Raw genomic sequence first — 14,546 nt, forward strand, 5'->3', positions numbered from 1 at the left:
CGCCTCATCTGCAACACAGCCAAGAGATCTCTCCAAACACTCACAGAAAAGCAGGAAGCCAGTAGGATGACAGAAATCGGTGGCTCGTACAAACTAGCCTCTGGACTGCCTGCCAATCGTTGACATTAATGTGTCTTTGGATACAAGGGGAGGTTTCGCATGGGTCGCTTCACACCGGCAAGTACAGATGTGGTCGGCACTGGATCTTCCCAAATCCTAATCTGTTGTCTACTTCGCAGGAGGAAGGATGCCTTTTAGGAGATGAGTGCCAACCGGGAGGACCATGTGATCCTGTGTCAAAAGGCCATCGGACTGGTCAATGAATTGTGCAACAAGAACATTCTGGAGCATGAAAAGTGCCTGGAATTTGTGTTTTCCTCCTCGGGTCAGAGTCCCAGTGTAACTGAGACAGGTAAAGTGAGTAGCAATTTTTACAACCTATCACACTTATAGGGCGAACATTTAACACTAATGAAAAAAAGAGTATCGTTTCAACAAGTTTGGATAGTAAATTAATCGCCTTCCATTCAACTAAATTAATTAACTAAATCCACATTATTCCAGCATAACCAGAATAACAAGATATCATAATGAAGAAGATGCATTCGAATGTATTGCGCAATGTAATATGTGTGTGCATTCACTAATATGGCTGTTCCCAAAGTCTATTAAACTTAGGATGTCAAGTGCTGAACTAAAGTGTTGTTTTCAGAAAATAAACAATTCGATTGTAAAGCACGGCTTTTACACTCAAAGTCTGTAAAAGTGCCCGGGAAATGCAATTGGAAAGAAAAGAAGGAATTTTTTTTAATGAGCTCGACTCTTCAATATGTTATTAGGAAGCAAGATCAGTTTGCACTGCCTGCAATTGCAAGTTGTTCTCTAACAGCCTATTGGCACTAGAGGGAAACAGTGACCGATTTTACCCAGGCCAGGAGCCAGCTCTCCGAGAGACGCTCAAATCAACCATCTCACTTAAACTGGCGGTGCAGGGTGAAGGAGCCAGGCATTACACTGCCAGCTCTGTTTGAGAGCTGAGTGCCGACGGCGGTGAGAGTTTGTTTTTCCTGTTTTTTCTTTTTTTGAGAATCGATCGAAGATTGTCCTGAGATCCGGCGAGCAACAGTAGATGGTAGGTCTATTTGTGGATTGACATTGCAAAAGAAAAATTGCTGGCAGAACAGTAATGTCGTCAGATTTTAGCATCATGAACGATCAAAATTAGCTGAGCGTCTCCTCTCAGGACCGTGGTCCCTATTTGTTCATCTGGGGCTAGGAGATGATTTCACGAACCAGCTCATTCGAATATTAAATCTCTCTGTCACATTCGGGGTCGATTTCTTGGTTCTGTTCCAATTCTGACAAGTTGCGTTTTCAGCTTTTGGGCGTGTATTGGGGTTCCGTTTGTGGTTACACGGTGCTCAGGTTACCTTGTGAAGAGTCTGTCTCAGTGCCTGTGTTTGGTGAACAGTTAAAGTTACCACTGAAGTTTCATGAGAAAGTTGGTGTTAAGGCTGTGTGTTTGGTGAAGTTGTCCTTGCAGCTGTTGATTCCCAGTCAATGCTTCGGAGCCAAGTTGTGTTTTGGAAGCTGTTCCATCCAGAGCAGAATTGCAGTCATATTGTATACCACGCGGTCGTGCTCGGGCGCTGTCCAGTGCTGAATCTCAGATTGCATTGTGATTCTGGAGGGAGCTCAGTCGGTTTTGGAAAGACGCTGACCGTTATATTTAAATGTGTTTCTGTATCCCCCCACACCCCCCCTCCCAGATTTCTATTGCAGGTAATAGTGGAGCTTTTTAAATCTCTTTTTAAGCTCCCGCTGTAACTTAAAGCCATTTATTGAGTTTATTTCGTGCTAGTGCACTGCAGTATTCAGTTGAGGGGATTATGAGGTTAATTGTCAAGTTTTTGGAGCTAATCTTCAAATATTACCCTGTCACTGTTCATCTCTAATTCTGGTCCTACATAATACTGGTGATGATTTGAATTTGATAGTATCGAGCTTGGAAGAGCTTGTTTTGGATTGGACCTGTTCTATTTTCAGTCAGCACTTCAGAGCTATTCTGTGCAAATTGAATTTACAAGTTATTCCCGTTGTTAACTGGCAGCGTGAGGCGGTGTTTTGAGAATAGCTGAGTTAACTTGAATCTCTAGATTGCATGGCGAAGGCGTCTTTCAATAGGCGGTAAGTTGTGCATTAAAGTTGGAGTTCAGACGCATTGTACTTTTAAAAAGCAACACTTTAAATTCCACCTACACACAGCACGTTGAGCGCTATGTGTATATATATACACCCAGATAGTTCCTTGGGAGGGGGCAGATAAGTGCTGTATTTCAGTTTGTGTAGAAGCTATATATTTAAGTTAAATATCGAACTTTTCTCGAAAGCAATGTACAGGCTGGTTTCAGGTGGGAGAGCTATCTCGTGCTAAATCTTAAGCTATGATGGAACATGTTTAAACTGCATTGAAAAGGTAGAACGAATCTATATTCCAACTTTACGATTTATTTTTAACGGGGGCCGATCCTGCAACAGATTGGTGCTAAGTGCCAATGATATTGGGAGGTGCTGAATTCTTCGCACAGCGTTCATTGAAGATTAAGATTCACAATACTATAAAGACAGCAAGGCGAGGCTCCGGCTTAATTGCGTGTGGAGGCTGGAGGATCTAAAACACCACTGGTGAGTTCGATCGTTTCATTTGGTTTGGTGTGACAATCACTAGCGGAAATAGCAATTGCGGCCTGTTTAGGGCATTTTTGGATGTTTTTCACGTTCCCATTTTCTCCCTAACTTTAATTAGTGTATTCTCCCGCCAATAGATCCGTGTGGATAGTGACTGACGTATTCATCTTTCCTCATATCCATATATCTACCTGTCATTTCAACCGCTTCTGAATGCTGTTTTTGATTTCTCACTATTGAATGTCCTCGCTACTATATTTGGCATAGAATTATTCTAATTCATCACCTGCAAGCTTTAACATGAAGTGTTTTAGTTGAAGTAACCGCTTTCAGCTTCACGGTCAGATACTTCACGCTTACCGCGTACACACCGAACTCCCCCTGGGGACACGGCTCTTTTGAAATGAGAGGGACATTCAGCGAGCTTCTTCTGCAGGTCGCACGTTTGGGGAATAATATTTCAATATTATTCACTGTGAACTAGTCTTTTACATCACCAATATGCTTCCCTTTAAGTGCTAGAGTTAAAAGAGCAACGCTTTGTACCTCGAAGCTAGATGGGGGTTGGAGAGAACCAGCGGCGAGAGCTGAAACCTGAAGAGCTGGTGGATTAGGGTAATTAAAGTGTTAATGGATATCTCATTTCACAATTTCATTATGTGGGGCAAGCGTGTGTTCCATTCCTTGAATGGTTGCCTCATCTTTTAAAGTCATTAACACAATTCTTTAAAACTTCAAAGATCATTGTATTTTCCCTAATTCGGGTATTATGAACGTCAATGGATCTTTTCTTTTTAAAGGAAACGCTTTCATGTATATTGTGTTTTTTTTTTGGAAAGGTCACATGGTAGACCAGATATTTTAAATCGTCAACCTCTGTATGTGGGTTAGAATAGACACATGGACTAACTGACCGTGTTCACTTTGCACAACCCAATTTTGTGAGATCGCCGGGTTGGATGCTTTAAATATTAAGGAGTATTGGCGATGCTCCTCCAGCATAAGGGATTCATTCAGGTAGATTAGGGAAGTGTTCTGTGTAGTATTTGATCCTTATCGCAGAGCAAACAAGAGTCCAATCTAAGGGAAAGGCAGCATACTGCGGATGCTGGAAATCCGAAATATTAACTTAAAAGGTTGCAAATACTCAATAGGTCAGGTAGCATCTGTGAAGAGACAAACATACTTAACGCTTCAGGTCAGAGACCTTGCGTCAGAAGTGAGAAATGTGACACATGTCGCAGGTTTTAAGCAAGTAGAGAGGCAGGTAGAGGGGAGGAAAGAACAGAAGGGTAAGTTTGTGGTAGGATGGAAGGCAGGAGTGATTAAATGACAAAAAGGATAACGGTGCAAAACGAAAGGGGATGACAATGGGACGAGTAAAGAAACAAAAGATGGGTCTGGAGGAGCTGTCAATGGCAATAGCAGAATCATTACCGGCGTCTGCTGTCTGAAAAAGTGGGGGCAATGGCTGTGATCTAAAATTGTTGAGTCTGGACAAGTCCAACCTATTGGATTGCCTGTGGGCTCCTGATTGTTGGCTTTGCCTAAGAACAGCCTAATTGATGGGTCAATCCAATTTTGTAAACTGGGAGTAATGGTTAACTATAATCTGATTAGTGTCCTGTTTAAGTTCGTTCTGCTATTGGTTTGGTAAATACATAGGTAGATATTGTTACTCCCTAAAATATCAAATCAAATATCACAACTCTACGTTTGGCAATTGCAATCGACGGTTGATCACAGTTAGAGATTTAAGTAGCAATCATAAGGACCACCCTATTTTCTGATTTTAAAATGAAATATTTTAAATAATGTTTGACTGGAAAGCAATGCTTTCAAGTTTGAAATCGAAAAGCTTTGTTAAGGGTTGGCACCTGGTGCTTCTCACACCTAGCAGCAGTATGGTTTCTGTCGATCTCAGTTAGTGTGTTTTTCCCAGCAAGATATATATGATTAAATGATTGGTGAAAATGAACACAGAAGTCAAGTACTTCATTAATGATAATGAGTTTGTTCTAATTATACCTCTGGCTTTATTTGCATATCTTATTGAGATAAATTTGCCAGAAGAAAATCTTTTGTCATTACAGAATAATCTTCCTGGAAAGACATTATTTCTATTCCTTTGGGGAATTGACACTATCCTATTAAGGATGGAACTAGATGGAATTTTTATGAAAGATCTGAAAAGGGCAAAAGGAACTGTGTGTGTGTATCCATGCTTGTAAAGAGGTGTACAAATATTGACTAATTTAAAGAATAATCATTTGCATTGAATGAATATGTGTATAAAGTCAATTAGTCAAGAAACCTTTTTTGGAATGATAAGGCTGGGCTTTTCCATCTACAGATCCTTCCAGTAAGGGGCCTTGGAAAGTAAGCCTACAATTAGCTGGGGTGGAGAAACTGAGTTTAGCGATGGAGAGAAACAGTTCTAACAGCTCAGCTACCATGAGAGAGTGGAAGCAAAGCATTTAAAAAAGTGGAGGAGGGGGTCAATCTGTAACCTATGTGCTGCAGTTAGTAAGAAGAAGTAAAATCAACATTTTAAAGTTTTGTCTATGGGTTGGAAAGATTTTGGAGCAATTGCATTTTATAAGCACTTTAACCCCTTAATTCCATTTCATCAAATTATGGAATGATACAGCACAGATGAAGGTCATGCGTCCCAATTTGCCTATGCTGGGTCTTTGAAAGAACTATCCAATTAGTCCCCCTCCTGTCCTCTTTGCCCATAGCCCTGCAAATTTTCTACTTCAAATGGTTATAGATTTTGAAAGTTCCTACTGAACCTCTTCCATCAGCTTTTCAGGCAGTGCATTCCAGAGAATAAAAACTTTGTGCATAATTCTTTTTCCCCTCATCTCACCAATGGTTCTTTTGCCTTAAGTCTGTGTCCTCTGATTACCTATTCTCCTGCCACTGGAAACAGTTTGTCAACACAGAGACTTTATATTGGACTAGATTTATTTGCTGCAGTGTGAATTTCTAAGGTATGGTTTATATTTTACTTCTATGATGTATTATACAAGGATGATGAGACTGGCAATAACTGCTGTACAAGCAAATGGTTTGTGGAAAGAATTGCTTATTATCTAGTCCAGAAACAGTTAAATATAATTTATATACTGCAGCTAATGGTAAGTAAAGTTGCCTTGATGGTTTTGTGCTATGGTTAGCTTATGTATATCTGATGCTTTTGTTAAACAAAATCCTTATAGTGAATCTGTGAGAGTGGCACTTGAGTATGTTGCTTCTTGGGATTGTGGCCCTCAGCCAAACATTGTGAGGACAATTGTGTAGAGACTAGGAGATGAATGTAAGTACTTTGTGTTTGAGTGTTTGTCAGAGTTTTACTGACAAACTGAAGGAATGAGGTTGAAGTAGCTTAGATGGTTATACCAGCAATTTTAGTACCTTCCTAACTATTAAAGATATTGTAATCTTTTTGCTCTAATTAATTCCATCAATCAAGTCCATGTTTGTACTTGTTACTGCCAGTCACATTTAATTGCTGCTGCACATTTTGTCTTCTGTTGTGTAGTTTCATACTACAGAAGAGGAAATCATGCAGTTCACAACAAAATAAAACCTATTATCTCCCCATCATGCAACAATATACAGATTTATTTGGACTCTGACCAGACTTGATGTTGCCTTCCAAACCTTAATGTATTGCTATGCTGTTCATTGTTCTGGTACATTGTTCATGATCCCTCTCTGATTCAATACCTTGCTGAGAGTCACTGCTTAGGAGGCCAACAAAAACCCTTTTGCTTGGTACAATTTTGAAATCCAAGAAGGAATATGAGTTCTTTTTTAATCAAGCATTTTAAAGGTTCACGTTTATTGAGCTGTGGGGTGCTTATTCCCTCTGTGACCTTAAGGCAATCACATCTTGGGCTGTTCTCTCTCTAGGTTAATGGAGATCTGGGATTCTCATTCCTTTCTGTCAGGAAATGTATAGTTCTCACAGCATGCACTGAGACCTACGCTTCTGTAGCAGCACTCGGTAAATTTCATACTGTGGCAGTCTTGAAATTGAACTAAATGTTTTGCCTCGTATGGTGACCAAACACATAGAAACAATAAAATTGGCTTTATGTCCTGTGCTTCTCAGTGTGCGGCTGTAAATAATTTGGCATTTTTATATGAACCATAGATATGGTGCAGTGAGGAGTGTGTTTTAAAGAGTGGCCTGGGATGTAGAATAAAATATGGACTAAAATTCGCCAGACCCTAACGTCACGTGGCTTTGTATTCAAGACAGCACATAGTGTTATAGTAAATTTTTTTATCAACACTAGTTAATCTTCTGCAGTGATCCTCATGAGTAGTCTGAGCTCCACAGCACAGTGGTAATATTTAACTGCTGAGGTGGAGTTGTGTTCAATCTCCAGTATGGTGTATCCCTTTAAGACCATTGTTCAGCAATTCCTTGTAGGATTGAAGCTGCTCATGAACACTGGAGGTCAATTGCAGCTGTGGAGACTAAAATTGTCTGACTTTATCAGCTATAACTTATTTTTGCCCCTTTTTTTGTTGTAATTTTTTTTCTGCCTTTTTTGTGATTCCTTGCCACCTCACTGCTACCTTTTGCTCCCTCCAGCATTGTGAGCCCGTGATCTGTAACCCAAGTTCAGACAGGTGATCTTGATTCAATTGTCTAGATCCACAACACAAAATTTCTGGAGTCAGGCATCGCGTGAGGATCACCATGAATTGGATTTTTTCAGATTGTATAATTCTTTTTATAATTATTAGCCCTTGGGATGTGAGCATTGCTGGCTAGATCAGCATTTATTGCCCATCCCTAATTTGCCTTTGAGAAGGTGGTGGTGAGTCGCCTTCTTGAACCGATGCAGTCCATATGGTGCAGGTACACCCACAGTGCTCTTAGGGAAGGAGTTTCAGGAAGTGCGAGTAACGGGGAAGGATATAGGATGAATTAGTGTCAATTAGATACAGCAAGGGAATAAAGATCGGCTTAAGAGAGAGAGAGAGAGACAGAAGAGACAGAAAGGAAAAGTATAAAAAAGAAATCAATTTAAAAACCCTGTAGGAACTATTTATTCTCTGCAGGAGTGAGATTCCACAGTTTCATTCTTCCCTTTCCGGGACTCAAGTTCAGTTTCATGGCAGGGCCATAAATCATATCATGAACAAAGACTTTGCAACATGAAATAAATGGCTACGATGAGATTCTTTTGTAATTACAGTCAAAATGCCGCAATTTCCTGACACTCACTGGCAGGTTGATGCCAAGCTCCCATTTGTGTGAGGTTAATGGCAGAGAGGCACAAATCACCCAGCAATTGGTGGTAATTCTCAACTCACGGCTTACATCCAAAAATGATAAAAATATACAAAACCATTTACTAGTTTTGTTGGTATACAAAATTCAGTTTCTTAGTGAATTAAATACTTTTTGATATTTGAACTTGGCGCCAAAAAAAAGTTTACTTTTACCAGCAACTTCAACGACCTGCAAACAGGGGCAATTTGCTAATGCTAAGTTCCCTTGATTAATTCGCTCTGGGAACGTGGCCAATTTTGTGGGCAGGACCATCCTCCAGTGTGATTTCTTTCAAAGCAATGCAGAAGATTGTGGAAACACAATTTGCACAGAACGTAACTTGCAATTGAAATTTCCCCATCTTTTGTGCTGGTTTAGCTTATTTTGGCTAAATTACACTGGATAAACCAATGCAACTCTACCATTATATATATATATTTACAGGTGTATGTTATTACATGAAGTTATAGTGATATAATTTGTCCTGTTGATATAGTTTTGGATCTTGGCATGTATCCTATATTTGCTGGACAGTTTTTCTGACATTACATATTGTGTGTGGAAAGAAACATCTAATAACGTTGAATTCTTATAGTCATTCATTCAATGTGCTTCTTTGTGAGCATAAATTGGAATGAAGATGGACTAAGTTAGCCTTTTTATCCTTTCCTTTTTTGCCCTGATCTGTCTTGCTGTTCTGTGTCAATTAGTGAAATTAGCATGCAAGATTGGTTAGATAGTTGCCAAGTTGGTTAGACAGAGTAGCTGCTTACATATGGCCTTAAGAACGTGTAAGTTTAGGATTGAGATATGCAGACTCTAATTTTGTTGTTCCCTTCAGTAATAGTTTTGCAATCAAAGTGCAGTAGGAAAGGTCTAAAGAGATTCCAATGGAAAACATTCTAACATGATGGGTGCGAGGTTGGAAGCAAATTTTCTCAGACTGCTATATGTTGACTCCGATGTAAACATAGCAGGAAGATTTTCTTTGGTTAATATTGCTTATATAATTGTAAATTTGTAACTTAAAATCCATTTAAATTTTGCTGAAAATAACAAACATAGGAAATCTTCCGGCAATGTTTATAACGTAGCTAACGCAGCGATCAGATCAAATCCTCCCTTAACATTGTGAAAATTAGTAAATTGTACTATGGATAATATTCCTCCGATGAAAGATTGATGGCAGAATGTGAATGTTTTCATTGGGGATGGTCTTGACAGGTCCCACCACCAAGGAATAGAATTTGGGTGATCTGTGCAGTTATTATTATTGTAAACCATGTGACTGTGTGGAAACTGGAAACATAAGGCGGAATCTTATCACTTTAATCCCTGTCAGAGTGGTGTAAGTACTTTTGGATCTGGAACCTGACTGTCTGAACAACATGCCCGCAGTTGCTCTTTTTCAGAGCAAACCAATTGTCATCCTGCCTATGGGCACCCTGATCAATTAGGGAAGGACACCATTTGTGGAGGGTGACTGTGAGGCATGGGTCCAAAAGGTCAGTAGGCTGAGTGTGAGTGCGAGTGTTGGCTGCTCAAATGGGGATGTGAGGTGCCTGCAGGGAGAGAAATGAGTGGAGCTGCAATGTGTGGTGTTCTGAGGTGTGCTGTGCAGGAGAATTTTGGGCATCAGAGTGTGGGGTTTGGCAGCTGAGAGGCTGTCAGGGCAGGATGATGCATCCCTTCTGTCAAAAGAAAGATTTCTAAATAAATGGACCACAGCATGTGCCAGAAAAGCTCAGCAGTACTTGATGCTGAAGCAACAACAGGAATGGAGAGGAGAACTGGGAAGGCTGCCCCCAGGGTCTCTCACTCTTACCTGGAGGTCTTGCTGCAGGATCTGAGGGGCTGCAGTGAGGTGAGATCTCCCAAGGATGGGAGGAAGAAGATAACCTCTCCAACCAAGCAAGTATGGATGGAAGTGGCCGAGGATGTCTGCTGCAGAAGTGTGTTCCCTCCAATCTGGAGACAGTGAAGCAAGAGGATCCAGGACCTCAGGAATATGGGAAAGGTAAGTGGCATAACACTGTCAGCTGCCAAGCCCCACATTCTGACTTGCCCAAAATTCTCCTGCTCAGAACACCACACATTGCAGCTTCACTCATTCCTCTCCCTGCAGGCACCTCACATTCCCATTTGAGCAGCCAAAACTTGCACTCACGCTCAGCCTACTGACCTTTTGGACCTATGCCTCACAGTCATCCTCCACAAATGGTGCCCTTCCTTCCTCTCCACATAATCCATTTCTAACACTCACATCTCTCTGCTTTCTCTCCTTGCAGGAGAAGAGAGCACACAACTTGGTGATAGGCAGAGACTCGATGCGGGGGTGGGGGTTGAGGAGGAGGTGGGTGGAGGGGAGTGGCCCTCCAGTGACAGGCACCTTATTACTCACTGGCAATGCGTGCCCACCTGGTCCACTTTGTTCCAGAGGCTGCAGATGTCAACAGCTACCTGTCATGTGAGCCTGAGCCTCCTGAGGCACTGGTGCTCAGACATATTGAGAAAGTTGATCTTCTGCCTGTAGACTTTGTGGTGGGGGATCTCATCTCCTTCCAGCTGGATCTCAGTGTCCATCCCATCTGCGCAGTGGAGAGGCATGTAGCTGAGGAGAAGGCAGCCCGTGCTGCTGCTGAAGTTGCTGCTGCTGGAGCAGTTGGCAGTGGTGTGGCCTCTGCTGTTGACCCTCATCAGTTGGTGAAGGTGCACTGCATAAGCTACTCCCATGCCATTTTGAAGGCTGGTAACAGGGAAGTGCAGCTGAAGTTAATGAATTTCTAGACACGTGAAGTGACTTCCAAGAAGTTGGCAATCACCAGTCAAGCGGTGAAAGTACTATCTGAGAGAAGAAGTGCTTTGAACAGCAGTCTCTCAATAGCCATGGTTGGACTCTTCAGTGCAACTGATCAAAGCATTTCCATGCTGTCAGTTTCATTGAAGAAGCTGTTCCCGCTGTCCACTCACCTCAGTTGATGACAGGTTGGGAAAGAGGTTCCCTGGCTGGGAAATCCAGGATTCAGTGTAAAAGCAGAAAATACCTGGTTTCTTAACAACCTCAACCACTTCTTATTTACTTAACCGAGAGATCCAGGACAGTTCCCCGCTCTCTTTTAATCCCGCCACGGGGAAAGCAGGAAGAGGGTGGAATCACAACAGGATCCTGACCCAATATCAATTTCTGGGATTTTCCCACCCCGCTTGCCCTGAACCCATCTCCAGCAGCTTAGGAAAATACTGTCCATATTTTTCAATTTGGTTGCTAGTGCCAACAGAAGTTCCTTGAACAATTTCCTTTCTCGCTGTGGTGTCATTGGATAATTAAAGAAAATGTATGTTTTACTGAACTGCCTTGTATCCCTACATGTTATAAATGAGATCTTTGTCCACATAGCACTGAGTCTTATTTGCCCCTGTTGCGATTCTCTGTGCTGTCTAGAAGTTGCTCCCCCTTAATGGTCAAATCCCTCCCTGACCTTGCTCCTCCCTATAACCTGTAACCTTCTCCAGCCCTACAATGCCCCTAGATCTCTGCACTTTCCAATTCTGTCTCCTTTCTCAGCCTCAGTTTTTATTGCTTCACCATTGTCAGCCATGCTTTCTATATCGTCGCACCTAGAGGTTCACGGTTAAGATATATTGGGATTTTTGTTGTTCATCAGAGGAATCTGGTAAAAAAAAATCCCAGTAATCTAATATAATAAAATAAAACTTGTCCAGTCATTATTGAACAGTTTCATTATATATGAGAGACGGAGTTGAGGGTGAGTTGGAGTCTGTGACCCTGATTCAAACTAAGCTCCTGGATGAAATGCTCCTGGATGTAAAGTGGCAATGGGCACCCATTATCTGAATATTTATTATTTGACAAAAATATTCAAAGAAGAGCAGAACGGTGATCTCCTTATAATTGACCCTGATTCTCCCTCTTTAAATATTGGGAGGATTATTGGACTTGTAGAGTTCTAGATGTGGAAAACGTTAGATTATTTACGCCAATTGGGCTTAAATCTACTACATTGATTATTGATGTTTCAGTCGACATTTGGCAGAGAAATAGGCTGTATAATAATTAAGTCCCCTCTAAATCCTCACAGGCCCATTTCTCAATGTGTGTCACTATGGGGTGAGCTATTAAAAAAAATTAATAAGATTCTGGCTCTGTAAAAAGTAAAAGAAATATGTGTTAATTGCTTTATGCTTGCAGAATACAATCATTTCTGGTCTGCATATTCTAGTAAGTGAAGTTATTATCTAGTTACATAATGTATGTATTTCAAAATTACATTATATAAGTCACAAAAGCCCTGAATAATTCAGTTTAGACACAATAAGGGCTAAATTAGATAGTCCCCGAAAACAGGCATGAGGATCGAGTTAGGCCAAAGATCAGCCATGATCTGAATGAATGGCTCAACAGGCTTGAGGGCCTACACCTGTACCTATATGCCAATGTTCCTCCACCTTAACTTCCAGTGTGCATCCACTGGTCCGCTGGGCAGAATTTAATGTGCCCCATGAGAGTGGGTTGTGAGGTGAGGGGGCCCATGAAATTGGGAGGGAAGGCATAGGTTGGAGTGCCCATCACCTTCCCAATGGCATGCAATCCCATCCAGAGGCCAATTGAGGTCCTTAAGTGGCCAATTGAGGGCTACTTTAAGGCCCTCTTCCCGCCACAGTTGGTATTCTACTGCTTTCCAGTCCACCACCGGGGTACCATCTCCAGCATCAAATTCGGCCCATTGTTTTTTCCTTCTCCCTTCATTCCACCATCAGCAGCAGAGAAAGAAAAGTAAGAACAACTTGCAGATATGTAGTGGCTCTGACAACTTCAAGAGGACCTAAAGTATTTTACAGTCAATGAAATACTTTTGAAGCATAGTCACTGTTGTGATATACAGCAGCCAATTTGCACACAGCAAGTTCCCACAAACAGCAATGAGATAAATGACCAGATAATCTGTTTTCAGTGATATTAGTTCAAGGATAAATATTGACCAGGACACTGGGGTGAACTCCGCTGCTCTTCTTTGAAATAGTACCATGGAATTTTTTATGACCACCAGGGAAAATTTGCATCTTCTTTGATTTCAGTTTCATACAATATTGTTATTGTCTCCTTCCCAAATTATGTTCACAGGAAGATAGTGTATTACTTATTTATGTGTTATTTATCATTCCATAATTAATTCACCATCATAAATGATTTGTCATATCATTACCTGTCTTGTTTCATTACCTTCTATTAAAGGCTTTGATAAGCTGCATAGGAAAATTAAAAAAAAAACTTTGGAATATGTTTAGTTAGGAACATAGGAGCATAGGAACAGGAGTCGGCGGTTTATCCCATCGCGTCTGCTCCGCCATTCAATTAGATCATGGCTGATTATCTACGTCAACACCACTTTCCCGTGCTATCCCCATATTCATTGATGTCATTAGTATCCAGATATCAATCGATTTTTGTCTTGAATATGCTCAATGATTGAGCTCCCACAGCCCTCTGGGGTAGAGAATTCCAAAGATTCACCAACCTCTGGGTGAAGAAATTCCTCTTCATCTCAGTCTTAAATGGCCTACCCTTATTCTGAGACTATGTCCCCTGGTTCTAGCCTCACCAGCCAGAGGAAACATTCTATCTACATCCACCCTGTCAATCCCTGTAAGAATTTTATAAGTTTCAATGAGATCACCTCTCATTCTTCGAACTCTAGAGAATACAGGCCATTTCCTCAATCTCTCCTCATAAGTCAATCCTACAATTCCAGGGATTAGTCTGGTGAACCTCTGTTGTATTCCCTCTATGGCAAGTAGATGAGGAGACCAAAACTGTACATACAATACTCCAGGTGCTGTCTCACCAAGGCTCTATATAATTTTAGCAAGACTTCTTTACTCGTGTACTCAAAACCCCTTGCGATGAAGGATAACATACCATTTGCCTTCTGAATTGCATGTTGCGCCTGCATACTAGCTTTTATGTGACTCATGAACAAGGACACCCAGGTCCCTTTGGACATAAAGACTTTCCAGCCTTTCACCTTTTAAGAAATACTCTGTCTTTCTGTTTTCTACCAAAGTGGATCACTTCACACTTATTCCCATTATATTCCATCGGCCATGTTCTTGCCCATTCACTTAGTCTGCCCAAATTCCCTTGAAGCCTTCTTGCATCCTCCTCACAATTTACATTCCCACCTAGTTTTGTGTCATCAGCAAATTTGGAAATATTACATTTGGTCCCCACATCCAAATCATTTATATAGATTGTGAACAGCTGTGGCTCCAGCACTGATCCTTGCAGTACCCCACTAGTAACAGCCTGCCATCCTGAGAATGACCCATTTATTCCTACTCTTTGCTTTCTGTCTGTTAACCAATTCTTAATCCATGCCAGTATATTACCCCCAATCCAATGTTCTCTAATTTTGTTTACTAATCTCCTGTGTTGGACCTTATCAAAAGCCTTCTGAAAATCCAAATACCCCACATCCACTGGTTCTCCTTTATTTATGCTGCAAGTAACATCCTCAAAACTCAGCAGGTTTGTCAAACA

At 41.2% G+C, this 14,546-nt stretch overlaps 1 protein-coding gene across 1 annotated transcript in view; it reads left to right on the forward strand.

Moving 5' to 3' along the window:
* The first annotated feature begins 261 nt into the window (after positions 1 to 261).
* The window catches only part of LOC137384071 (synaptotagmin-6-like), a 324,396-nt gene continuing 310,111 nt past the window's right edge, over positions 262 to 14,546 (forward strand). The window contains exons 1-2 of the mRNA XM_068057646.1: positions 262 to 371; positions 12,238 to 12,247. Of these exons, the coding sequence (XP_067913747.1) occupies positions 262 to 371; positions 12,238 to 12,247 (120 nt within the window). The remainder of the gene's footprint in view (positions 372 to 12,237; positions 12,248 to 14,546) is intronic.

This window comes from Heterodontus francisci, chromosome 25, assembly GCF_036365525.1.
Source record: "Heterodontus francisci isolate sHetFra1 chromosome 25, sHetFra1.hap1, whole genome shotgun sequence".
Lineage (NCBI taxonomy): Eukaryota > Metazoa > Chordata > Chondrichthyes > Heterodontiformes > Heterodontidae > Heterodontus > Heterodontus francisci.